We start from the raw sequence: 27399 nt of genomic DNA, 5'->3' as shown, positions 1-27399 counted from the left end.
GGGCAGCTGGTAAAGCAGGTCCAGTCCTTTTAAATACAGTACCTGCGGACTGAGATTGACACCTGTCTATCCTTTACACAGCACAAAGACTCTATATACAAGAAGGCACAACAGCGCCTCCACCTACTGAGAACTCTAAGCTTAGACTTTTAATATCAGCAAGGACATTTTAACCCTGGTTTATTGCTCACTCATTGAAAATCCATTCTCACCTTTAACATTTCAACTTGGTACAATTTGCTCACCACCAAGCACAAAACCAGACTTTCCCCGCATAATATGCGTCTTACCGATGACGCAGTCAACACTGCCGTCCACAATCGCACATCCAGCTCAAGAATTGTGAGCACTGGTACCCCACAGGGGTCTGTGCTGAGTCCGCTCCTCTACACGCTCTTTGCCTATGATTGTGTGGCCTCCCAGAACAACACCAGTATCATTACATTTGCAAATGACACTACAGTCATTGGCCTGATCACTGGTGGAGTTGAAACATCATACAGAAGAGTGGGGGCGGACCTGGTGACTTCGGTAACAATCTCCATCTCAATACAGATAAGACCAAAGAGATGATCATTGACCCAAGAACAAGGGAAAAGGAGCCGCATAAACCCCTGTTTATTGATGAGACTGAGGTGGAGAGGGTGAAAACCTTCAAGTTCCTTGGCACATACATCAGCGAGGACTTCACCTGGTCTCACAATACCCAACAAATTATCAAGATGTCCCAAAAGAGATTGTACTTCCTGAGAAGACTGAGGAAATTTGGCATGTCCACCACAATCCTGAGTTGCTTCTACAGATGCACTATCGAAAGTGTCCTTACCGCCTCAAACATAGTTTGGTACGGTAACTGTACAACACGTGATAGGAAGGCACTCCAGCGGGTGATCAAGACCTCACAGCACATTGTTGAGGCAGCCTTCCCTTCACTGCAAGACATTTCTAAAACTAGAGTCCTACAAAGAACATGATCAGGGACAGCACACATCCACAACACTCCTACCGTCAGGCAGATGCTAAAGGAGTTTGAAGTCTAGGACCACAAGGCTGGCAACCAGTTTTTACCCACAGGCCATCAGGCTTCTCAGTGAATCACTTACACATGCCGCACGCAACACATGCACACACTCTTAACACTGAACATTTTATTGTTGCTTTTAATTGTTTATTGTTGTTTTTATTGTTATTATTGTTTCTTCTGTTTTTTTCTTGTTTGTTTTTTTTGAGGGAGAATGAACAATAAGAATTTCATTGCGTAGTATAACTACCTGTTTTGCTGTGCATATGACAATAAAACTCTTGAATGTTGAATAATAAACACAGCAAGTAAAATATGCAGTTCACCACACACTCCCCTGTCCGAACTCGACATTTGCTCTGTGAACAGGAAGGCCACCCTGATCACAGAGGACCCCTCGCATCCCCTTTATCAATCATTTCAGCTACTGCCTCAGGCAGGAGATATAAAGTCCCACTGTCCCAGAAAAACACGAGGGGTGTGACGGTTCACATGGATGTTTTGAACAGTTTTGGTTCTGCATGTTCGGTTCAGTCCACTTGCGTACCATTTTGGTAATATTTTGTGCTATATTTCTCATTAAAGTTATTACTAGAGTGATATAAGCACTTCACGCGGAAGAAAAGTCCTGAGCGAGTTTCCGCACGGGAACGCTAGTAGCTCGCAGGCGTGACAAATGGCAAATGCAAGCGAGAAGCCTGAGCTGGAAGAATCTCCCATCTCCTGTTTGGGAACACTTTGGCTTCCCTTTTTAAAATTACGGATGGACAAAGGCAAGTGGATAAATCCAAAGTTGTATGTCGACATTGTTCCACAGTTATCGGGTATGCTGCAGGAAACACGTGTAACATGTTAGCGCACTTAAAACGGCATCATCCGGCACTGAATGTTACATCTACAAGAAAGAAAACCAGCTTAATGCAAACACCGATACCTTCAGCATATAAACAACCTCTAGCAAGCAACTCGGACCGGGCCAAAGCAGTAACACATGGTATTGGAGTTTTTATAGCCACGAGATTACGTCCATATTCAGTTGTTGAGAGCGCTGGCTTTAAGTACAGTCATGGAAAAAATTATTAGATCACCCTTGTTTCTTCAGTTTCTTGTTCATTTTAATCCCTGATACTAGTGATGGGTAGATGAGGCCTCGTGAAGCGTTGCGGCACATTACCCAAACTGTATCGACAATGTGTCAGCACTGTGTCGCTCAATACTGACACCTGCTGGATCTTAAAGGGTGCACATTGCTGCCGTGACACGTCATACACACACTATAATAGCACATAACATTCACACAATAACAATAACATTCAGAAAACAATTTTTGTCCTAGTTCTCAGTTAGGCGAGAGACTCAACTGACATATTGATTTAATGACCTACTGTATACAATAATATTGAAATGATTGCATTATTTTATATCTTTATTGAAGTTTCAAATAGACTTCATATCTTTTAAAACATACAGTCAATAAATAGTGAACGTGACCGTGTGTCATAATGTGGAAAGTAAAGTTAAAGTAAAACCAAAATTGAAATTAAAATTAAAATTGAATTAAAAGTAGAAAATTCATTTAATCAACTACTGCTGAGGAAGTAGTAAAATGTTTATATACTGTATCTATGTGTATTGATAAGGTGGTTTTCTTTAGTAGGACAATTCAGTAAAACTATTAGGACATTTAACCGGCAGAAAATATTTTCAACTAAGAGTCACTAACATGCAGATGAATTCTGTCAGCTCAAGAGGAGATGAACTGTTTCAGAGGAACGGGATGAAATAGGAAAATAAAACCAAATGGCTTATTTTGCCGATATAAGACCCAAATGGTCTCACACGGCGAAAATCTTTCTTTTATTTCAGTCTCCACGTCACACTGGATTCAGTGGAAGAATTGTGCTTTCAAAGATTTGTTCTTATTGCCGAGACGTTGCACCCCGATGACAACAGCCTGACTCGCTTCCTTATAAACACACTTTGACGCCTCACAGACAGGCGAAACAGCAACTGTATAGGTCACGTGACTTTTTCTTCAAGCGTGACGTGCACCGGCACGAGGTTTCGCTCTTTGAGCTCGACACATGAGCCGACACGTCAATGTTCCCGGACCCATCACTACCTGATACAATTAAAGGTACCTTTGTTTAGCAGTACAATGCTATAGCTATTCATGTACGAACTTATGTGATTTTGGTTATCAAGAAAACCATGGAAGTTGCCAGATATCAGCTCCCAAACTCTTTTGGGCTTTATTTGTCATCATCATTATATTTGTCCAAACAAATGCACGTTTAGTTGTACCAGGCATTAAAATGGATCAATAAACTGAAGAAACAAGGGTGGTCTAATCATTTTTTTCCATGACTGTATTTGATTAAAGTTCTTGAACCTCGCTATGAAATACCATCACGTCCTCACTTTAGCCAAACATTTATACCAGCACTTTATGAAAACGCTACAAGTGATGTTGTCAACAAGCTATTACATATTCGCTATTTCACTTACAACAGATGGTTGGACTTCACCTGCAACAGAGAGCAATTTAACTGCAACTGTCCATGCCACAATGTTTAAACAATTGTTTAAATACAATAATTTTATTATTGTTTTTCTATTTAAAAAAAAACTCAGTCTATTTTATTTGAAATGTCACCCAAATGGGTCGCTTTTACATACTTCATACTACATCACTAGTCATGTATCTTAATTCTTTGTTTTTATCGTGTTTCTATTGTAAATGTATTAATCACAGTACACGAGAGTTGTTACTACAGTTGGTGATTATTTCAGAAAAATAACTCTCCTTGTTCTACGCGAGGTTTGGTTGAAAACGCATAGCTTTTCTTTGTAAACCTCATAATGAATCAGGAGCTTTGACTTGCGCCTTTTCCTTTCGGCTCTCCGGCACGCCCTTTTTTGCATCTGTCTTCCGACGGATATCATTTGTCACCTTGATCAGAGCTATCTCAGTTCTGTGGTGGGGCCTAAAGCCTGATTGGAAAGTATCAAACACTTTCTTCGAGAGGAGAAAGTCAGTAAGCTGTTGGTTTACAACCTTTCTAAGACTTTTCCCAAGAATGACAGGTTTTATATGGGCCGATAGTTGTTCAGTACCGTGGCATCAAGACTGCTCTTCTTCAGAAGAGGCTTAATGACAGCAGTTTTTAGTGCCTTTGGAAATGTTTCAGTCTGAAGTGAGATGTTAACTAGATGTGTGAGTTGTGGTAGCAAACTGCTCAGCACAGACTTCAGAAATGTAGTGGGTAACTCATCAAGGCAGCACGTTGATGGACTGCAGATGATCTCTTCGACTGTTTTGTCATTGACAGGTGTGAAATGTGACAGCTCGAGGTGTCTAGCTGGCTGCAGAATAGTTTTTTGTTGTGGAAATTATTGCAGTTTTTTATACCTTGAACTATGTCATGAAAGAGTGTTGCAAACTCATTGCAATGAGTTGTAAGGGAAGTGAAACTGGTGGGTTTGTTAACCTGTTAACTGTAGCAAACAGTAGGGGTGGGAACCTCTGGATACCTCACGATACGCAATACAAGGCTCACGATATGGTGACACAGCGATTATCGATATATTGGTCAGGAAATCAATCTACGATACTATGATTAAAGAGAAACATATATTTTATAATGAAAAAATAAACGAAGTTTATTTGACACATCAATTTAACACAATCTGTTTTAACTGCGAGAATATTTTATTGCAACATTCCTGTAAACAAATGAGTCTTTCTAGCAGACACTATTGTACAGCAACATTTCAGTAACAAACCTATAGCTTATTTTATAAACAGTAACACCATTTCTGTGTAACACTGCTTTTTTTACTGCAGAGCATCTACCTGCACATTTTCAGAGAACAACCAGCGAAATTTGATAAACAAGCTTGGTTTGGTTTAGTTTATTTGAACATGAAGGTTACAATGGAATACATCTCATGAATCATTATTTCACAGTTCCACATGTCCAAAAGGAGTAGGAAGACGCAAAGCTTATTTAATCCTACCCCCCATCCAAATCTACATCTAGTACAGTACATGTTGTTCACTTCCTGCATTCCATGTCATGTTTTCTGTGATAGTCAGGATAATGCATAATAGATAACGGTAAGACACCCCTCCCAAAGGAAAAAAAAAATTATATATATATATACATATACATATACATTATTATTATTAATAATAATAATAATAATAATAATAATAATAACAATACTAAATAAATAAATAAAGAACAAAGCTTTTTTATAAACAAAAAAAAAACAAAAAATAACAAACCTGACAGAACAATCAAGACTCTTCTGCCTTGTATTTAGCAAACATCAACTGCTTGTATTGTTTTTTGAATTTGCTCATCTCTTTACATTGTTTGAGTTCCTTACTCAATCCGTTCCATAATTTAATTCCACACACGGAAATGCTGTGGGTTTTCAGCGTTGTTCTCGCATATAAATGTTTTAAGTTTCATTTTCCTCTAAGATCATATTTCTCCTCTCTGATTGAGAAATACTTTATTAGGTTTTTGGGTAACAAGTTGTTATTAACTTTATACATTATTCTAGCGGTTTGAAAGTGTACTAAATCTGCAAATTTTAATATCTGCGATTTTAAAAATAGAGGGTTTGTATGTTCTCTATACTTGGCATTGTGAATTATCCTCACAGATCTTTTTTGCAGTACAGTGAGTGAGTGAAGATTGCTTTTGTAATTATTTCCCCATATCTCCACACAATACATTAAATATGGTAATACTAAGGAACAGTACAAAGTGTGGAGTGATTTTTGGTTAAGAACATATTTTGCTTTATTCAATATAGAGATATTTCTTGCCACCTTTTGTTGTATATATTTAATATGAGATTTCCAACTCATTTTTTCATCTATTACAACCCCAAGGAATTTATATTCTTCCACTTTTTCAATATCCACTCCATTAATTTGTATTTGGTCGTACGTGTCCTTTCTACTATTACCAAATAGCATTATTTTAGTTTTACTTAAATTCAGGGATACTCTGTTCCTGTCAAACCATGATTTTAATATAACCATTTCATCCTTGACCTTTTTAATGAGTTCTTGTGTGCTTTCACCAGAACAGAAAGCGGTGGTATCATCCGGGAATAAGACCAATTTTAAGTCGTTTGTTACTTTACAAATGTCGTTAATGTACAAATTAAACAGTTTTGGTCCCAGTATGGACACCTGGGGTACTCCACACGTGGTGTATAAACTCCCAGATGTATATTCTCCTAGCTTTACAAATTGTTTCCTCTTTGCTAGGTAGCTTTTAACCCAATTCCAGACTAAACCTCTAATTCCGTACCTTTCTAAATTTGAAATTAAAATAGTGTGATTAATTGTATCGAAGGCTTTTGTCAGATCCATGAATACTGCTGTTGCGCATCTTCTGTTGTCTATAGCAGTAGTGATTTCTTCCGTAATTTTGATCAGTGCCATAGAAGTTGAAATGTTGGCTCTGTAACCATATTGACTGCTAGCCAATAATTCATTCTTATTAATAAATTTGTCCAACCTATTATTAAATAGCTTCTCCACAATTTTAGAGAATTGTGGTAACAAGGAAACTGGCCGATAATTTGTAAATTGGTGTTTGTCTCCTTTTTTGAAAATTGGAACCACCTTGGCTGTTTTCATTTTGCTTGGAAATATTCCAGTCTGAAATGATAAGTTACTAATATATGTTAACGGGTCTGCGATCTCATTGATGACCCTTTTAATTGTTTCCATTTCGATTCCATGACAGTCAGTTGATGTTTTTGCCTTAAAATGTTTAACAATATCAGTGATCTCCTTTTTGGTTACAGCAGTGAGAAACATAGAATTAAGATTCCTATCAATAATATCATTCCCTTCATCAATTGTGTCTTGTTTTGGAATTTCTTCTTCCAGTTTTGGTCCAATATTTACAAAGTAATCGTTAAACATTTCAACTACCTCCTTCATGTCATTCCTGTAAGTGTTTCCAACCATGAAATAGTGGGGATAGTCTGCTTTCTTAAAGTTGTTCTTTATAATACTATTTAAGATGCCCCAAGTTGCTCTCATGTTATTTTTGTTCTTATTTAGTACATGACTATAATATTCCCTCTTACACACTCTCAAGATAGTTGTCAACTTATTTTTGTAAGTCTTATACTTTTGTTCTGCTTCTTTAGTTTGTTGAATGATGAATGTCCTGTATAATGTATTCTTCTTCTTACAGGCGTTTTTTAGTCCTTTTGTCATCCATGGCTGGTTGTTTTTCTTTTGCTTCTTGGGCTTTTCTTGCCAGGGACAGTTCTTATCGTAGAGCTCCATATAAGTACCAAGGAAGCTGTCATATGCCTCGTCCACATCTGTTGCACTGTAGACACTCTCCCAACTTTGTTCTTGTAGTCCTTTCCTGAAGGCACGGATGCTGTTCTCTGTACGCAATCTTTGAAAAGTCTTTTTTGCCTCCACCTGTTTTTTCTTATAATGTTCATTGTAAATTGTGAACACTGGAAGATGATCACTGATGTCACTAATTAGCAGGCCACTGATGGTGTTGTTATCAAAGTCATTGGTGAATATATTATCGATGAGGGTGGCACAGTGGTCTGTTATTCTGCTTGGTCTAATGATTTTAGGATATAAACTCAAACTATACATTGTATCTGTGAAGTCGTCTATTTCCTTGCACTTGTGTGAGTTCAAAAGGTCAATATTGAAGTCTCCACATATGAAAATAGTTTTTTGACCTATGTCTGTAAACGTTGTCTTAATCCAATCCTCAAACATCCCAATCTTTGACTTTGGAGTTCTGTACACACAACTTATTAACACATTTTTGCTTTTTTCTTTACAGATTTCAGTCGTTATGCATTCTAAAATGTTATCAATGACAAATGACATATTTTTTACCATTTTGTAGTTCAGATGTTTGTCCACGTATACGACCACACCTCCTCCATTTGCATTGTTCCTGTTTGCACACGTCATTTCATATCCTTCCAGCTCGAAGTCCATTCCTTTGTTAGCATTGATCCAAGTTTCTGAGATTGCTATAACTTTGAAAGGTTCTTTGAATTGATTCAAATGTTGTTTAATATTAGTAAAGTTTGCGTTCAAGCTTCTGCTGTTTATGCGGATGATAGATAACTTGTCGTCGTTGATGAAGCTGTTGTATTGCTCCTCCGTATAATAACGGCAGTCGTTTGTAATGTGAGAGAAAAAATTTAAGTCCGGATCAATATCTTTTTCCATATCCAATTGTTTGTGATCTGTAAAGTAAAAAGTGTCCAATTGTAGATCTTCCTGTAGCATATTGAAGCTGTTTTCCTCCATGTTGGGAGACCTCAATATCTTTCTAGGTCCTTGATGTCTTTGACAACAAGAACTCTGGCCTCTGGTCCTCCATTTGCTTTGATAAAGATTTTGCAATTTGCACTCCATGTTCCTTGAATCTTTCCTTGCTTCCTCAGATCACGTGCTTTCTTCGCAATCTCAGCGTTGCGCTTGGTCAGGTGGTCATTCATGTACACATTTGTTCCTTTCAGCTTCTTTCCCTGTTTCAGTAGAGCAACCTTGTATTTTCTATTAGTGAATTTGACGATGATGACGGGTGTAGTACGGTTCCTCCCATACAGTGGGATACAAGTATCAATAGATTGGATGTCTACATCCACGTTCTTTGATTGCAAGAAAGCAACAACTTGTTGCTCTGTTGAGGCGACATCCATTTCATTTGGTTCTTCAGTATTCGCCACTGCTTTGGCATAGGACCTTGGTTTGATTCGAAGTCCCGTCACGACCACGTCATTCATTCGCGTGTTCTGATCCATGTCATCTATGGTGTTTTTCAGCAGCTCAATGATTTTATCCTTTTCTTCACATTCCTTTTTGAGAGTGGCTCCCAGTGCAGCATAACTTTCCTGTAATTTTTTATTCTCCACTCTCAGACCTTGCATTTCCTTCCTTAATATCCCCATTTCATTTTGAAATGCTTCTCTCTGAACTTGAACTTGCTCTCTCATACCTTGCATTTCTCTTTGTATGGCGTTGGAAGACTCTAGCAGACTTTGAATTACTCTTTGCATGGAGTTGGAATTCTCCACAAGTTGCTGCAGCTGTTTTCCATAATCCTCCGTGGTTTTCGCCATGGTATCCTCACTCTTTTCCATTAAACTTCTTTCTTGCTTTTTTGCGCGGTGTTTAACCTTCTGTAAGGCTCTCGCTGTTGCTTTATCTATATTTCCACTCAGTTGTGTCATCTGATTAACTGTGTCATCCTTGTTGGGTCTCGGCGGCGGTTGTGGTAATAGGTGAGCACCTCCGGTTGTCTCAGGAATCTGTTCTAGATCGACATCTTCATCATCATTAACATCATTAACTTCCAGAGGAAAACATCTCACTTTACACCGGTGAACATCCAGGGAGCGGACATAGAGTTGGTAGACAGCTACAAATTCCTGGGTGTTCACCTTAACAACAAGCTGGACTGGTCCGTCAACACCCACGCCCTCTACAAGAAGGGCCAGAGTCGCCTTCACCTGCTGAGGAGACTGAGGTCCTTTGGTGTGTGCAGGACTCTTTTACGGACCTTTTATGACTCTGTGGTGGCCTCAGCCATCTTCTATGCTGTGGGCTGCTGGAGAGGGGGCAGCACGGACAGGGACAGGAGCAGGATAAATAGACTGATCAGGCGAGCTAGCTCTGTCCTGGACGGTCCTCTGGACTCCGTGGAGGAAGTGGGGGAGAGAAGGATGTTGGCTAAGCTGACATCCATCATGAACAACACCTCTCACCCGCTACATGACACTGTTGTTTCCCTGAGCAGCTCCTTCAGCACCAGACTGTTACACCCACGGTGTAAGAAGGAGAGGTTCCGCAGGTCCTTCATACCGACCGCTGTCAGGCTCTACAACACCTGCACCACCTGAACCATGTTGTAGACACTATGCTTTCTTTACACTGTTCTCTTTACTTGTCTTGCTGCTGTAACAAGTAAATTTCCCCGCTGTGGGATAAATAAAGTACATACAATACAATACACTCTTCCGTACATATGACTGAATCTGGAGTACTTCGACCAGAACTGCTAGAGCCATCGCTTGTTGCGCTTCCTCTCCCTCGAGCCTTTGACATTGTTAGTGTTGCTTGGTAACGCCGTCAGTTAGCCGTTGGCTTGTGATGCAATGCCTTCGGTGATTAATATTTGTTATAACAGCGAGTTTGTCTCTCACCAGTATCTCACCAAAGTCCCACCAGTCCTCGTGGGCCGGAAAAAGCTGCACAGGAAAACTCCAAATGTTATCCTATTATTAAAATCAGGCTTTGTGTACAGCTGTCAAACCGCGGCTAGCATGATAGCTTGCTTGTAACGGCTGTCGGCTCCACCTGATTGTCTCTTTTGGTGAGTTTAGTCCACTCGCAGGTCTGAATTGAGGCAGAAGTCTCAGAACTCACTTGCAAAGTTGTGATCACGAACTGTATTCACCAAGGTCGCAAAAGTTTAAAACTCCGGTAATAGTGGACGGAGCTTTTCCGTGAGCGTCCTTTCCATACAACAGGAAGTGACGTACTTTCCCAAACCTTAAATTATACAGTATATCAAAATTAACATTTAGAAATTAAATGCATCAAAAAGTGCTTTTTTTTTTTTTTTTTTAAAGAACTTCAACACTGTTACAATAAACTTTTTCTGCAAAACTGATTGGACAGATACGTGTCAATATTACACAGGCACGTGCATGTTTTTCTTGAAAAGGAGCAACTGGTCAGCGTGTTCGGGGGTGAGCACACTTCTCTGGACACTGATGATGTCTCCAGTAGTTGAAAAGAACCCTTTCAGCTGTTACACTGGTCCCAGGAATACACAAATACATTTGTGCCAGCTTGGAAAGAAGAGGGTACACATCCTCATCCTCATCCTCTCATCCTCAGTGAGTGGAAGAGAAGGTACATCTTGATATTGCTATATCTCCCTTTGAGCTTTGGTTGATTCTGACTGAGTAGATGAATTGTTCTTAAAAGTTTGTCCTAGCAGGTCCACAAGAGCAGACTTCCTCTTTTTTGGGCTCTGTGCAGTGCAGTCCTCTGGTTGTTATTACTAGTTGAGGCAACTTCTTAGCCTCTCCCTGTGCTTGCTCCCCAAGCCCCTGTGCAGCCTCCTTCAGAGCGACAGCCTTTGACAGTGGTTTTGCACAAGTGTCTTGCACTTCTTGAGGTGACAGAAAGAATAGAGATTTGAATCTTGGGTCAAGAGATGAGATGTAGAGCAGATGTTTGTCCTCCACAGCCTGATACCTCTTTGAGAGATTCTGATGAATGGCACCCTTGATTTCATGAACCAGTGGTGAATCTTCCACAGTGCTAATGGTGTCACTTAGCAATTGAGCTTGAAGCGGGGCAATGATGGCTCTTTTCCATGCACGTTTGTTGCCACAAGCATTGGCTTGAGGGCTTCCACCATTTCTTCGGCATATCACATGTCAAACTCAGTCAGTCACATTCTTTCTCACCTTAAAAACAGAGCAGAGTAAAACGTAAGAACACTAACATTGCTATATTTTAATTTTTTCTTGCAATTATGATTTTAAGGTGGTAAAATTAAAGTTTTGGAATTGTGGGGAGAGTGAAAAAATAAATAAACAAATGAAATGAATGTTTGTTGTTATACATGTGTTATAATTAAATGTTACTGTTGTCTACTAATATTTGATGATGTGTACAATAACTAAAGTGCACATTACCTTAATAATACATGAAGCTATCAAGGCTATTTCATCTGTTTACTGATTTGCACCACTGATTTATTTTACGTGTATTAAAAAATATGATCTAATTTACTTGTTACATTGCAAAACGTTCTTGCGTCAAATGATAAAAGAGCAGCGGTGATGGCTGGCTGCTGCTGGAGAAACCTGGTGACCATCTCATAGGCAGATCAAAAGTTTAAGACCATCTCCAAACCAGAACAAAATATGTTCTCAGTAGGACTCAATAATGAGTAGCTCCACCGTTCTTGTTAATCACTTCAAAAATTGGTTTGGGCATGCTTAATGCGATTGTTTCCAGGAGGCTAGTGGGAACATTGCTCCAAGTGGTGAAGATGGCTTCACGAAGGGCATCAACTGTCTGGAACTGATGACCATTTTTATAAACTTCCCTTGCCATCCATCCGCAAATGTTCTCTATGGGATTTAAATGAGGGGAACATGCAGGATGGTCCAAAAGAGTGATGTTATTCTCCCTGAAGAAGTCCTTGGTCAAGCGAGCATAGTGAACTGCAGCGTTGTCCTGTTAAAAAACCCAGCTGTTACCACACAGACGAGGGCCCTCATCGTTTGACGACCTTGCACCACCTGAAGCTCCTGTGTTCCACTGAATGAAAAAGCACCCCAGATCATGATGGACCCCCCTCCACTGTGCTGGGTAGAAACATCTAAGGTGGGATCTCCTTGTTATGCCAGTAATAACGTTGGAAGCCATCTGGACCGTCAAGGTTACATTTTTCTCATCAGAGAATAAAACTTTTTTCCACCTTTCAATGTCCCATGTTTGATGCTCCCTGGCAAAGTCTAAACGGGCAGTTTTGTGGCGTTGAAGGAGACGAGGTCTTTGAATTAGTTTTTTGTTTTTTTAACACTTTTCCCGCAGATGCTGTCTGATGGTTATTGCGCTACAGTCGGCACCAGTAAGGGCCTTAATGTAGGTCGAAGACCACCCTGTGTCTTGATAAACAGACAATTGGATCCTCCAGCTCAGCGCAAGTTTGATTTTTTTTAAAGCGAAACTCATCATTCTCGACAACGTTGTATGACCGCAGATCCTTGCAAATATACACAGGTATGCTGTGAGTGATCAACTTTGATCTGGGGGAGTTGAAAGGGAGTTTTGTTTGAAGTAGAGCTTTCGAAGTGGGGGGAAAAAAGCAGTAAGCAACAGGAGCAAGCAAAGACACGTCTGCACTCAACAGAAGCAGGTTCTCATTATGCAACTCTTGGTGAATGCTACACAATACTATTAAGCTACTGTGAAGAGACAGTTGTTGCAGAGGCGGGACTCAGTGGTTTACTATAAGCGTCGGCCAATCTATGGAACAATGTTTGTACGACAGGAATTAGGGGATTGCCTAAAGCCGAATACTGGAGGCGTTCAGGCGGTTGTCATTGTCGAGTGGAATGACAAATACAAGGATCGAATTGGACGGTAGAATGATGAGCATAATCAGATTGATCTCTTAAGTTCAATGGGTATCTCAACTGATTCGGTAGGGGTGGGGGATGGCTCTGCTTGGTCAAGGAGCTCTCAGCCTCTTCTGGACTGATGCTTGAGGTTTTCTAACTCCAGGGGTTCAGGCTCACTTCCACTTCTGCAACAGCAGGGGGCTCCACATTGTTGGGTCGGTGGGATTTAGACTTCACAACAGTGTGTGGATTCCCCATCATCAGTCAAGTTTGTCACCATAGTTGGATGTGCTTGCTCTGTAGGAATACACTTAATGGGCGAAGGATTAAGGTGCTGAGAGCCATGTTCTATTAAAACTGTGTTCCTGGATATAAATACGGTTGTTGGATTACTACCTGAGGAAAATCCCAAAAGTTGCTCAGGTTTCTGACTTCTGGTTTGGGGTCTATGAGGAGGTGTTCTTGGTTGAATGTCTTGGTCGTTCCTTGCTTGGAGGAGTGGGCAAGGTAGAAGAAGGTCACGTTGATGAGTATGAGTTGGTCCATTGAATTTTTTTCTGGACACACAGTGTCAACTGGTAGATCTCCAGCCCTCTTTACAACCACATAGATGTCTTGCCCCCATTTATCTTAGAGTTTGTGTTTCCCTCAAAATCTGACCCTTCAAACAAGGACTCTATCTTCTTCCTCCAGTTTTGATGGTGCCACTTACTGGTCAAACAGTATTTGTTCTTTTCAGCAGATTTGGCACTTCTGGATCAACATCATCCATGTCTCCTGGTTTACTGCTATGCTCTTGAGTAAATTTGTGGAGGAGATCCCAGTCCTTAAGTGTCAGTGGAAGGGAAATGAGGGCGGCGAGATGGTGAATCCGCATCAATGGTTTGTGTACCTGCTCTGTATTGCAGCTTAAAAGTGTAGGTGGAAAGGACAGTGTGCCAACGGTGACTGGCCGCACCCAGGTTTGCAGATGTTAAGATGTAAGTGAGTGGGTTGTTATCAGTCACAACAACAAAGTTTGTACCATACTGGTAGTCATAGAATTTTTCAGTTACACTCCACTCCAGGGCAACAAATTCTAGCTTGTGAGCCAGGTACCGTTCTTCGCTTGCCGACAGGCCACAGTTGGTGTAGGCAATCACCCTCAACTTGCCATCCTGCTCTTGGCATAGGGCAGTTCATACGCCAGTGGTACTAGCATTGGTGTGTAAAATGTAAGGTTTAGGTTGGCAAAACGAAGAACTGGAGCAATTGTCAGTTTTTCAATCTGGATTTCAAACGCTATCTGACATGCATGTGATAATTGCTCTCCAAATGGTTGTTTAGCATCTTGGATCTGTGAAGTTTGAGACAAGGTAGGACCATACCCACGAGTCCAATCATTAAGGGGCTTGGCGATTGCAGAATATCCCTTAAGAAATCTGAGATAGTACAGACCCTTTCGAAAAAATTAGAATATCATGGAAAAGTTGTTTAATTTCCATAATTCCATTCAAAAAGTTAAACTTTCATAGATTATAGATTCAGGGCCCACAATTTAAACGATTTCAAGTGTTTATTTGTTTATTTTTACGTAATTTGGGCTTCCAGCTCATAAAACCCACGAAAACAGGAATTCAAAAAATTTGAATACTGTGAAGAAATTACCATTTACTTCTCAGTTTTTGCAGAAAAAAAAAGAAAGAAATTAGGATCACATCAAATCAATCAAAATATGGTACTTTCAAAACGATATGTCAATCTTCAATACTTGGTTGGGAATCCCTTTGCCTTAATCACTGCCTCGATGCGATGTGGCATTGAAGCAATCAGCCTGTGGCATTGCCTGGGAGTTATGGAAGCCCAGATTTCCTTGATGCTTGCTGTCAGCGCTTCTTTGTTGTTGGGTCTGGTGCCCCTCATTTTCCTCTTGAGAATACCCTGTAGATTCTCGATGGGTTTTAGGTCCCGTGAGTTGGCTGGCCAGTCAAGCACTGTAATGGCATGGGCATCAAACCAGGTTTTGGTGCTTCTGGCGTTATGGGCAGGGGCCAGGTCCTGCTGGAAGGTGAAATCTGCATCTCCATACAGATCCTGAGCAGAAGGAATTATGAAGTCCTCTAAAACATTCTGGTAGACTGTTGCGGTGACCTTGGACTTAAGAAAGCAATACCTGCACCGGACATTGCACCCCAAATCATGACGGACTGTGGATATTTCACACTGGACCTCAGGCAGCTTGGGTTCTGTTCCTCACCCGTCTTCCTCCAAACCCTTGGACCTTGATTCCCAAATGAAAAGCACACTTTACTTTCATGGGAAAAGAGGACCTTGGACCACTGGCCAACAGTCCAGTCCTTCTTCTCCTTAGCCCAGCGGAGATGCTTCCTACGTTGGCTCAGGTTCAGAAGTGGCTTGACCCGAGGAACCCGACAGTTGTAGCTCATCTCCCGGATGCGTCTGAATGTGGTGGTTTTTGAAGCTGTGACTCCCGCCTCATTCCACTCTTTCTGGATCTCTGCCAGATTCTTGAATCTTCCCTGTTTGATAATCCGCTGAAGCCCATGGTCATCTCTTTTGCTGGTGCATTTTCTCCTGCCACATTTTTCCCTTCCTCTAGACTTTCCATTGATATGCTTGGACACAGCACTCTGTGAACAACCAGCCTCCTTAGCTATGCATTTTTGTCTCTTACCCATCCTATGGAGGGTATCAATGATGGTCTTCTGGCCAGTTGTCATGTCTGCAGTCTTCCCCATATTGAACCCAACTGAGACAATTGAACCAAACTGAAGCACTTTAATGACACCTGGGGAAGCCTGTGCAGCTGATTTGAGTTTAGTAGATGATTAGTGTGTGACACTCAGTTTAAAACATTCATGCCCTGCAAAATTTGGGCTGATTTCGTCACAGTATTCTAATTTTTTGAATTCCTGTTTTTGTGGGTTTAATGAGCTGGAAGCCCAAATTATGTAAAAATAAATAAATACTTGAAATCGTTTAAATTGTGGGCCCTGAATCTATAATCTATGAAAGTTTATCTTTTTGAATAGAATTATGGAAATTAAACAACTTTTCCATGACATTCTAATTTTTTGGAAAGGGTCTGTATTTGGCAAATCCAAGGAAAGATTTTAGTTCCTTGAGCGTTCGTAGAACTGGCCAGGATTTTAGTACCTAAATGTTGTCAGGGTCTGTTTCAACTCTTTTCTCTGAAAGTATGTGGCCCAGATAATGTACTGATGTCTGCAAGTTCTTCAGTGGTACAACCAGGTGGAAGGAATACGTTGTGGTCTGAGTTGCTAGAAAGGATGGCTGCAGCTTTGTGCAATGATGGAGCTTGATAAGACCACCACAGTGTAGAGAGGTTCTAAGGTGTTCATTCGAATTAAAACAAGTGATTTGTCTGGTTTCACACCTGGAACAAGTGCCAAGGTCGCAGCATCACAATTGGTTCCCAGGAACTCACATGGGAAGGTGAATGTCATTTATTGAACCCCAGGTAAGGAACCGCTTGTCTGGCAGCTCCTTCAAGTTCCAAAAGGTCACACAATGGGTTCAACGGTTGTTCTGAAAAATATTGGTTATAAAATGAGACAGGAATTGTTGTACCTGTGATCCGGTATCGAGAAGACAATCACAAACTTGACTATTAATCTTGACATTTGCAGTACATCTGGGTCCAACTAATCCATTTGGCAACTTGTTCAGTTGAAGTGGCTTAGTTCTTGGTACATAATGACATCTTTGTTGGAACATTGTTGGTCCACAATAGTTCCGGTTTGCCCGCAACAGGAACTGACTCTACTTTAAAAAACGGATTACAAGTGGGATTCGATCTTTGCCATGTGAGCTGTTTTGCTGTAAACTCTTTACTCTTGGTGGCTACTAGAGTAGGATTTGGGGCATTGTTGCAGTGGTCTTACTTACTATCTTCTCTACATAGATAACAATATCTTGGCTCGGGACAGATGGTGGGGATTTCTGTGACCCGAGAGTGACAGCCATCCCGGCCTTGCGACCGTACTCGGTGTACTGACTTGTGTGGGCCGTTTCGATCTTGTTGTTTTAGCAGCGGTGAGGGATGGTAGTTGCCGTGCACCATGATAGCAAGAGTAGCACAGGATCCTTTGTCTTTACTGTTGGAGCAGGCATATTGGGCGTGGCTTGAAACTTTGGGTTTTGAGGAACCAAGATTTGTGTTTGAGTGTTTTTGCAGCTTCACGATCTTCCTCTGTTTGTAACAGAAGTAGTAGTTCGGCAAAGGACGGTGGGTTAATTTTCTTCTGGTTGAGTTTTAGTTCAGAGAGAAGTGTGTTGTCTCAACAACCACGAAAAAATTGAGTTAAAAGATGTCTGCTGAGGTGTTTGGCTGAAACTCATCCCCCTTTTTTTTTTTTTTTTGCCAAATTCAGGGCAACCTGTAGTCGTCTTAAATACATTGATGCCTTTTCTCCGTCATCTCGAAATGTTTCCATGAATTTCTCGTAAAGTTCCTCGCCATCTTGAAAAGTACCATATGCGGAGTCAGGTATCTGAAGGTAAACTGTTGGTGAGGTATTAGGTTTTAGTTATTTGACCATATTATCAGCAGGCGGCAAAAAGCTCTCAAAAATTTTGCGGGATCGCTGTAGATCTGAAATGGCTGGATCTTTTAAGTAGCAGTTCTACTCCGGCACAACAGGTTTGGGGTCTCAGAGATGTTCCTGAAAATGCTTGGAGACATTGTACCGAATGCATTATACTACCGTCTTCGTTCTTCACTATGTACTCCACTATGTACTCCACCACATAGTGTTGAACTTGCGGGGGGTTGAAATCCACAGGTGAAATGGCTGGCAAGGATGCTAAATAAGGTCTCTGAGTGTGTTGAGTAGTGGGGGGTCCGGCTTCACCTTTGGCAACAGCCCACTTGACTTTTATCAGGCGTGTGAGATGAATCACTCACTTTTCTCAGATGACGCTTTGGCTTGTACATCAAACGTACGGAGCTCAGCAACAGACTGACCAAGCAGAGACATCACCCATCCCATGACTATTCTATAATCCTGCCCGGTCAATTTGTCCAAATCTTGTAAATTTGTTAAGTAGTTTTGTGTTGTGAATTTACCTACTTCACTCACACAGACTTTTGTCAGCTCTCGAATATCATAGGTTAATTTATCATCATCATCATCATCAGAAACACATCCAGTCAAGCAGTCAATCAAATTTGATCCAATCCAATATGGAGTGCAATCCGGTTGAGGGCTGTGGGCCTCTTTTGCTTAGCTTGACATCAATTCACAAAACAAAAACCTGGCCTGTATAAAACACAGGGCTGTGATTGAATGAATGTCTACTGACTACAGAGCAGTAGACATAAGTCAGTTGATATTAGTGTGCACACAAGCAAGATTAATGCATAATGTATCTAGAATATAACAATATATTTCAATCTATGACATAACATTGTGCTATACTATTCATTCAATAATTCTACAATATGAATGCTATACGAGAGTTAAGTGCATTGAATCATTCACGAGCATTGATAAAATTACAATGAATTCGGTTCAAGAGTGTCACAGAATTACACAAATTGCAACAATTTCCACAGCCATACAACATCAAGCCGTGCGGATGTTGATTCAAGTTTAACCCTTCGAGAATCGGGCATTGCTGTTTACGCTAACCGGCATTTTGTTATTTCTACCCGGGTTAAAATAGTTTATTTACGCACGTATTGACCACAATTTAGCTTGAAAACGATTGAAAATATCATAAACATGTTTAATTGCGTTTAATTTTGATAAGGATGCACCGGAATTGCCCGTCTGCCTTGCTGGCACTTCCGCATGTGTAACCAGACACACGAGTCACATGACACGCCTTGTGTTGACTTTCGCTTAGTTTCTTATTATCGGGAGAATGAACAGCAGCCCATAAAATGTATAGTCAGTTGACGACAGTGTGTCACATGCTAAGGCTATTTATGCCAGAGTGTGTGATCGCTCACGTTTCAATCTCATTCCACTTTCTGGTGTTTTTTTTTACATGCCTGGCTGGCGACATCTAGCTACCTTGTTTTTGCGCCACAGGCAAGCTACAATCATTATCACAAGTTCCTTTTTAAGTGTCACATAACAGTCTTGCTCTCTTGTTATTATATAACAATAGTTATGGCTTGTCTTCAAAACACTAGTTGCGAAGTTGTGCAGCTGAAACACGTCGTGTGTACAGCTTTAGACAGTGATGATCACAGGGGTCTCCAACAGGTAGATCACCAGCTGATGTTCACCAAAGAATATTTGCTTCACCTCTTACTATTTTCATCAGTGTTCTATTCAAACATGCCACCTGTATTTAATGACAAATGAGCACACGGAGTGGAGATGTACTTTGTAAATAAAGTACAATTTAAATGTTGGCGGTGCTCTCAGCAGCTTTGCCATTAAATTAACAGTTTTTTGCAATGTTCTCGGTTCATGTTCTGCTAGTTGTTGAAAAAAGTTAAATAGATAAGTTAATAAATAAGTCATAAAAAATTGCTATTTGTCCTTAAAAAAAAACAAAAAACAAACTCAGTAGCAACACAACACAGCGGCAGTCCATCCTCCCATGCAGCCCACCACCACAGCGTCAAAAAATCATAGGGGAAACCCTGTTAATATTTTCTTGAAAAAAAACTCTGGCGTCTATACATTTAAGTTGTTGCAAATGTTATCTCCGCTCATTTTACTAATTGACTTTGATAATTGGGTGATTCTATGCAGAATGCTAAAGTGCTATGTATGCTAATTTAAATAAATAAATACTACATGTTCTCAATAGTATTAGGCGGAGGGCGGCGTGAAAAAAATGTCTGTCTCCTAGTTGGGGGACATACCAAAAAATAATTGGGAAGCGCTGCCTTAGACTAATTGAGTAGAGACTGAATGAACAGCACCTGTGCTGGTCTCAGCCGAGCAGTGCCCTCCCTTTTGCCTCAGTTGCTACAAGACGCGATAAATCACACACATTTTTCGCCATCATTTAATTGATTGATTATTATGGTTATTCCTTACCCTCATACTGTGTCAATATATTATGCTTCTCCCACTCTGCATTAATTGGAATTTGTGTGAAGCTACTACATTGGTCTTACTGCTCACCATGTCTTTTTAGTGCGACTGCATGACAGCATTTCAGAGGAAGGCTTTCATTACCTCGTCTTTGACCTGTGAGTATATTTTGAACACACATACGCACGCGCACACGGCTTGACATTTTGTTCGCGTGTGCCTGCAGCATGTTTGTGTATGCTAACCACACACTCTCTCCTCTCTGCCCCCCCCCAGGGTGACAGGAGGGGAGCTTTTTGAAGACATCGTAGCCAGAGAGTACTACAGCGAGGCCGACGCCAGGTGAGTGCTTCATCAGTGGCGTCTTTTATATTTCATGCGGCGCTCTCGTTTTCGGCCTTGTAAATTCAACGTTGGCGTTCGCCATGACAAATGAGCCGTTCCGAGGGCCCTTCCCGCCCCACTCCTACGCACAGGGGACGACCTTGATTTATTCAATTTCTTTTTCTTTCTCCAGCGTTTCCTGGCATTTTCCTTGACACCGTGACATTTGGGTTGCTCACATCCTCTCTCCTCAAGCTTCCTGCTCGTGTTTGCAGTGTCTGGGTGGCATGCAGTTTAGACAGTTTGTCCCGCAACCAGTTCAGTGCTCTTTGTCTCTTTCTGCACACTACTGGTGCGCTTTAGAGACAGAGAACTCTCTCTCCCTCTGTCTCTTGCTCACATTCACATTGGAATTAGGCCTCAGCCACTTTCTCAGGTGACCTTGCCAACGTTAACCTTTGCAGAGATGTGACATGAACACGAGCCTGGAGCGAGGGGATCGGCGTGGGCCTGACGCTGCACTGTGTAGGACAGTAATAAGGTGGTCGGCCGCTGGGGGCTCGTACAATTTCTTTCTTTTTTCTTTTTTCTTTTTTTACATCAGCCAGCACGAGTTTGACAACATGTTCGGTGGTGGCGGCAGCGGCCAGGATGGAGGAATAATTGCAGCTTGTATGGACGCCCCCATTATTAAGATGGCTTCCTTTAGTATTGATTGTTTAAACTGCAGCGCCTCTGTTGTCTTACAATGTCTGTTTGCTAAAGACTTGTTATGCAACTTAGCGGCCCAGGATGTAAAGAGTACACTTTTTTCTCTTATGTTTGTAGAGGATTTTATGCACATTACTGCAACCATTAGCAGCGGTGTAGCATAGCAGCCCATTATGTTTCATATGGCGTAGTAGCTGCTGCTCCCACTCATTCAGTTTCTTCTATTCCTCTTTCATATCTAACAATGCAGTGTAATGTATGAGTATTGTAAGCAGGCTCTGTAAAAAATGATAGCATCTGACACATCTATCTTTGCTTCTTTTTTTTGTCCCCCCTCCCTTCTCCCCCTTGCCCCCACAGTCATTGCATTAGTCAGATCTTGGAGAGTGTCAATCATATCCACCAGCATGATATTGTGCACAGAGACCTCAAGGTGAGTGGCTGCCCGTTTCCGTGACAACCACACTTTCACACACACACACGTACGCACACGCAGACACACACACACACACACACACACACACACACACACACACACACACACACTCGCACACCTCTGTTCGTGGCCATGGCAACACACAGATGGCTCCCGGTTGCTCCACCACTCGCTTTCTGTGGCTCTGCTTTTTTTTTTTCTTTCTTTCTCCTGCTTCTTCTTTCCTCGTGCATCCACTGTTTCATCCTCCGTTTTTGTTCAGGTGTGTGCACGCGCGCGTGTGCAACAGAGCTGATGACTCATGGTCATGTGACAAATGTGTCACCTATGGCAAGGAAACGACAAAGACTCAACATGCACACACACACACACACACACACACATCAGGTGGTGGGGTGTGCGTGCGTGGGGGGGGGGATATAGATGAACCTCAGGAGTTGCCAGGACAATCCATGTGACATCACATCACCCATGGAACACTGAGTGGGAGGAGTTTATCTCATCACAATGCTGATTGGCTCAAATGGCTCCTGTTTTGCCTTTCCTGCATGGGCTACTTTTTTTAAGGTGATGATGAAGGTGTATTCTTGACGGGCTTAATAACAATGATAATAATGATGAAGATGTTTGGGGAGGGAAAAAAGGAATTCTGCTTGTGCACCCCCAGAGCGCGAGCAATTATCTGCGAGCGCCGCCCGCCCGTCTGAATTGTCGGCCTTTTATCCTGAGTGGGCTTTTACTGTGGCTCCTTTATGTCCTCCTGCCCAAACAGCTGCCATTTGCAACGCCACCATACTCGCCGCCGCTCGCTAAGTATACTTTCCATTTAGCATGCCGTCTGCAGCACCGCCTAAATAACTCCCTGGTGGTTACTATGGCTACAGGCTCACGACCATATAAGGTGCTATGGAGATTCTCTAGCCCACCCTTATCCCTTTTCCGCTAGTTCCTCATCATGCCCACCCCCTCCACTCCCACCATTGCTGTGTTCACACACCTTTACCCCCCCCCCCCCCCCCCCCAAAAAAAAGCACACGCGCGCGCACACACACAGCACATTATCACACACAGCACAACACACACATTATCAACATTGTTGAAATCAAATCACATTGTCAACATTGTTGAGGGACAGCTCCAGTGAAGAGAGGCTGTCATTCTGTCTCTCACAGTCTTGATCTCCTGTCCTACATTCTGATTCACCATGTGTGTGTGTGTGTGTGTGTGTGTGTGTGTGTGTGTGTGTGTGTGTGTGTGCATGTGTGCGTGTTTTGTGCAGCCTGAGAACCTGTTGTTGGCCAGTAAGATGAAGGGAGCTGCAGTGAAGCTGGCAGACTTTGGCCTCGCTATTGAAGTGCAAGGAGACCAGCAGGCTTGGTTTGGTAAGAATGCACAAACACAGAAGTCAGGTTTTTCCTCCCCCTTCCTCTCACTTTTGTTTGCCCATCAACACATTGGTTATTCTGTCTGCGTGATTACATGCTCTTTACAAGTACCAATACGAACTGATAACAAAAACAAGCTTCTTTACTAGATGGCTTTTATAATCACATGCATGCAGCTTTAATGTGTGCACACTTCCAAAACAGATGTCAAATTTTTCCTCTCTTAATGTAAATATTTATCTATAGTCTACTGTATGTATATAAAGCATTTGCACATTGGCTTTTCAGGACCAAAATTTTGCGAGCAAGAAGGCTGGAACCTAATTTAAACATAACTTGTTTTTCTAGGTGTGAAGGATTTTCATTTAAATTAAAGTAGACTATGCATTTGGGAGGATTGACAAGTTGAATGGGCAGCCCTCGACTTTAGTCCTTCTCCAAACCTTTTTAAGGCCCACCCACATGTCAAATTTTACTGCTGCTTCAGTGAACAGGTGATGTCCACACACATTCTGTCCCCATCTTGGACAGAACTCATAATGGGAAAATATACATTTTGTGACGACTGGCTTAGAAAGCCCAATTATAAAGAGTGCCGAACAATGAGTGTAACATGACTGGTTAAACAGTAGTCTACCAGAAAAGTCATTCATCGGCGGCGTCCTCTTCCTCCTCCTCCGAACTAAAACCACTCAAGTCGTATTGACAAGCATCACGATTGAACAGCCTCATAATTCCTTCATCACACACTTTGTCAGTCTCTCGCTCTCTCTCTTTCATTGTCGCTTTTCGTTATCTGCAGGCAAATTAGCCATTTAGCTTGAGCTGCAGTATCCTCTTCATTCAGTCCAGCCTTTCGAAACCCATTGGTGATGTTGCGACGTTGGCGGTCTTTGTAGTCCAAACAGAAGCTGTAGTAATTCTACACTTATTGAGTCAAGAAAAAGCATTGAATTTTGATATGTCAAATCGGTAGGAACCTTGAATGTGCTACAAATTACATTTTTTGATACAAAAAAAATATAAGAACACCATCAATGGCTAGCACAGGGGTCTCAAATTCGCAGCCTGTGGAATTGTATTTTGCGGCCCACGAGTTGACATCAAAGAGTAGTGTAAATGCAGGCCACAACATCTGGTTCAGTTCAGTGTTACTTGCAGGGGCAAGTAAACACTGACCCTGAGCTAACAGTAGTGTTATCACATGGAGACAGAGGGTCACTAGACAGAACACTACCTACAATCACGGTGCTAACACAACACAAAATGACAGCACAACATGGAACAGGTAAGTAAACACACATAGGGCAACTACTACTATGGCGAATAATAATAAACAACCATGTTAACTCTAAACACGTACAGTGGTGTGAAAAAGTGTTTGCCCCCTTCCTGATTTCCTTTTTTTTTTTTGCATGTTTGTCACACTTAAATGTTTGAGATTATCACACTAATTAAAATTAGTCAAGGACAACACAACTGAAGACAAAATGCAGTTTTTAAATAAACTTTATTTACAGAGGAAAAAAAAATCTAAACCTGCATGGCCCTGAGTGAAAAAGTGAAAAAAAGTGATAAAGTCCACCTCTGAATGCCTGGAGAAAAACAAAATGAAGACTTTGGAGTGGCCTAGTCAACGGCCAGAACTAAATCCTTTTGAGATGCTGTGGCATGACCTTTAAAATGGCGGTTCATGCTGGAAAAACCTCCAGTGTGGCGGAATTACAACAATTCTGCAAAGACGAGTGGGCCAAAATTCCTCCACAGCGTTGTAAGAGACTCATTGCAAGTTATTGTAAACGCATGATTGCAGCTGTTGCTAAACATTTAAGTGTGACAAACAAACAAGAAATCAGGAAGGGGGCAAACACTTTTTCACAACATTGTAACTTCAGCAACTTTTTACAAACCAAGTACCACAATGCATGCTGAGCATCACTCCCCATTAGGGGTGTGACAAAACATCTTTATCTCATACTATTGCGATGTTAAACCTTACTACGGGTTTTTGATATGCTCTCGCCTGGTATTGTTTTTATATTGTTATAAAAATATAGCCGCTAAAAACTTCTAGCGCTGCTCCTTCTCAGTGAGCCTAGTCACCATTTTACATGTCCTCTAGGAGGAGTTCCCACAAGTAGTAGCAGACTCGGCCAGTGAAGTTACCGTAAATGGAAAAATCCAGTGGCATAGTTCAAATCAAAGTATGGACCCACTTTGGCTTTTATAGCATGTACGAGACAACACAGACTTTGCATTATGGAAGAAGTGTCTGATGAAAATAGGACACACAGGCGGCACGACATGAACAGCAACCTCATTCGTCACCAGGCTCACAGAGAAAACTGCCTAGTACTATAGTGATGTGATGGTTACAAACGAATCAGCTCTGTGAGCCGACTCTTTGAAATGAACAACAGGAGCCGGCTCGCGTCATTGGGAGTCAACTGGAAGCCGAGTAGTTAATTCCTCGTCTTTTTTTTTTTTTTCTGTCATTGATCAAGATGCGAAGGGGCGTCTCTCTGTCCACACTGAGCGGGGAAGGCGTGGAGTTAAATACACGCTGTGGTGGTCTTATAGCCGATTCGTTCGTGAGAAATTTCCATGAAGAGATTTGATCTATTTTGACTTAATTTCTCTATTGAGATGGGTCTTTGTTTTTGTATTTTATTTATAATATAGCATTATTATATCTTTTTGTAGCTTTTAATTGTGGCTTAAATAAATCAGTTTCAGTAATAAACATAGCAACATATAATAATAATAATAATAATAATAATAAACATATCATGTAATTTTTACATTAGTAATTCATTTTACACAGTACACATAATTTGGTAATAAATTAATTTAAGACAACAAAAAAAAATCAGAGGAGATATTTGGGAGCCAAAAGTGCCAGCTCCTTTTTTTTTTTTTAAGACAAAACAAAAGAACCAACTCTCTAAAAAGAGCCGAGATTTCCATCACCACTGCCCAGTGAGAGAAATGTTTATTTTTGTATTAAAATGATAAAGCTTGTGTCATTCAATCAAGAGACGTGTGTTTAGTTTACGTTGTTTATTGTCAAAATTGTCATGCTGCTCAATCTTATTCGGGTCATTCTCTGTCTCGTTCCAGTGAATACGTCACTACTGCGATACTACACTAAATATTTATTATGGGCCTTCAAGCGAAACCGCAGCAGCCTATACTACTATTCCTCATTTATTCTTTATCATTATTGTTATTATGGGACTGCAAGCAAAGCACAGCAGCCCATACTACTATTCCAAATGTATTTTTTATTATTATAACTTACTCTGCTACCGTTAGTGCTGCATGAACCATCAACAGAAGCCCTGCATATGACACATCATTGGAGAGGTCTTGATCATGGGTAGTGTGCTATTTATAGAGTGCAGCATTTTGTGTACCCGTGGTAATTGATTGACAAAAAAAGGCTTATTCTCGGGGCAACAACCTAATTTAAAAGCTTGTCTGTATGCCTGACTGGTATTTTTCTTGCCTCCCGTTCTTCGGTTCAATCCCCGGCGTGGGCAGACGGGTTACACTTATAATTTATCCACTTGCACCATAGATATGCTATATGAAAAAAAAAAAGAGTGCAACATTTTGTGTTACCGTAACCGGTAAACATTCCTTCAAAAATAAAAGCATCTTTAAACTTTGTCAAGAATTTAGCAAACTTAAATTACAACTAGGGATGTCCGAGATTGGCTTTTTTTTTTTTTTTTTTTTTTTTTTTTTTTTTGCCAATAACCGATATGCCGATATTGTCCAACTGTCAATTTCCGATTCCAAAATCAACAGATACCGATACCAATATGTGTAACACGGGGGTCGCCAACGTTTTTCCTTGTGAGAGCTACTTTTACAAAATGAAAATGGCCAAGAGCTACTCATTTTTGTAACATTTATTTTCAGAGCTTATTTTAAACCCAAACAAAGCGAATATGCTTGTTTTACCAAAACATGAACAAAATGCTGGTGTCCACAACTCACATTTTGTATTTCAGAATGCATTTCTTTCTACTGTTCTTTCATGATTAACTGAAAACCTGAATGAAAAGCAGGCTTGCGAGCACCTCATGTGGTCGTGTGGGGCTACCTGGTGCCCGCGGGCACCACGATGGTGACCCCTGGTGTAACACATATCTCCTGTCGTGGAAAGGCTGGACTTGACAGGACTGGACTTATTACCTTATTATGTATTATTATGACTATGTTTTTTTATTATTATTATTTATTATGTATTATTGCACTACAAATTTGATGTGATCTGTTCAGTATTGATTTATTTATTCTTATTCTATT

General features: G+C 41.0%; 1 protein-coding gene across 19 annotated transcripts in view; it reads left to right on the top strand.

Annotated features, from left to right (window-relative positions):
• Positions 1-27399, top strand: part of LOC129174227 (calcium/calmodulin-dependent protein kinase type II subunit gamma-like) — a 103067-nt gene that overhangs the window by 29610 nt on the left and 46058 nt on the right. For all 19 annotated transcript variants that reach the window (XM_054766143.1, XM_054766051.1, XM_054766043.1 and 16 more), the window contains exons 4-7: positions 20330-20384; positions 20503-20568; positions 21622-21694; positions 22977-23079. In XM_054766143.1, the coding sequence (XP_054622118.1) occupies positions 20330-20384; positions 20503-20568; positions 21622-21694; positions 22977-23079 (297 nt within the window). The remainder of the gene's footprint in view (positions 1-20329; positions 20385-20502; positions 20569-21621; positions 21695-22976; positions 23080-27399) is intronic.

Source organism: Dunckerocampus dactyliophorus, chromosome 2 (assembly GCF_027744805.1).
Source record: "Dunckerocampus dactyliophorus isolate RoL2022-P2 chromosome 2, RoL_Ddac_1.1, whole genome shotgun sequence".
Classification (NCBI taxonomy): Eukaryota; Metazoa; Chordata; class Actinopteri; order Syngnathiformes; family Syngnathidae; genus Dunckerocampus; species Dunckerocampus dactyliophorus.
The sequence above is the reverse complement of the archived record's forward strand: the minus strand, read 5'-3'. Positions and strand labels throughout refer to the sequence as shown.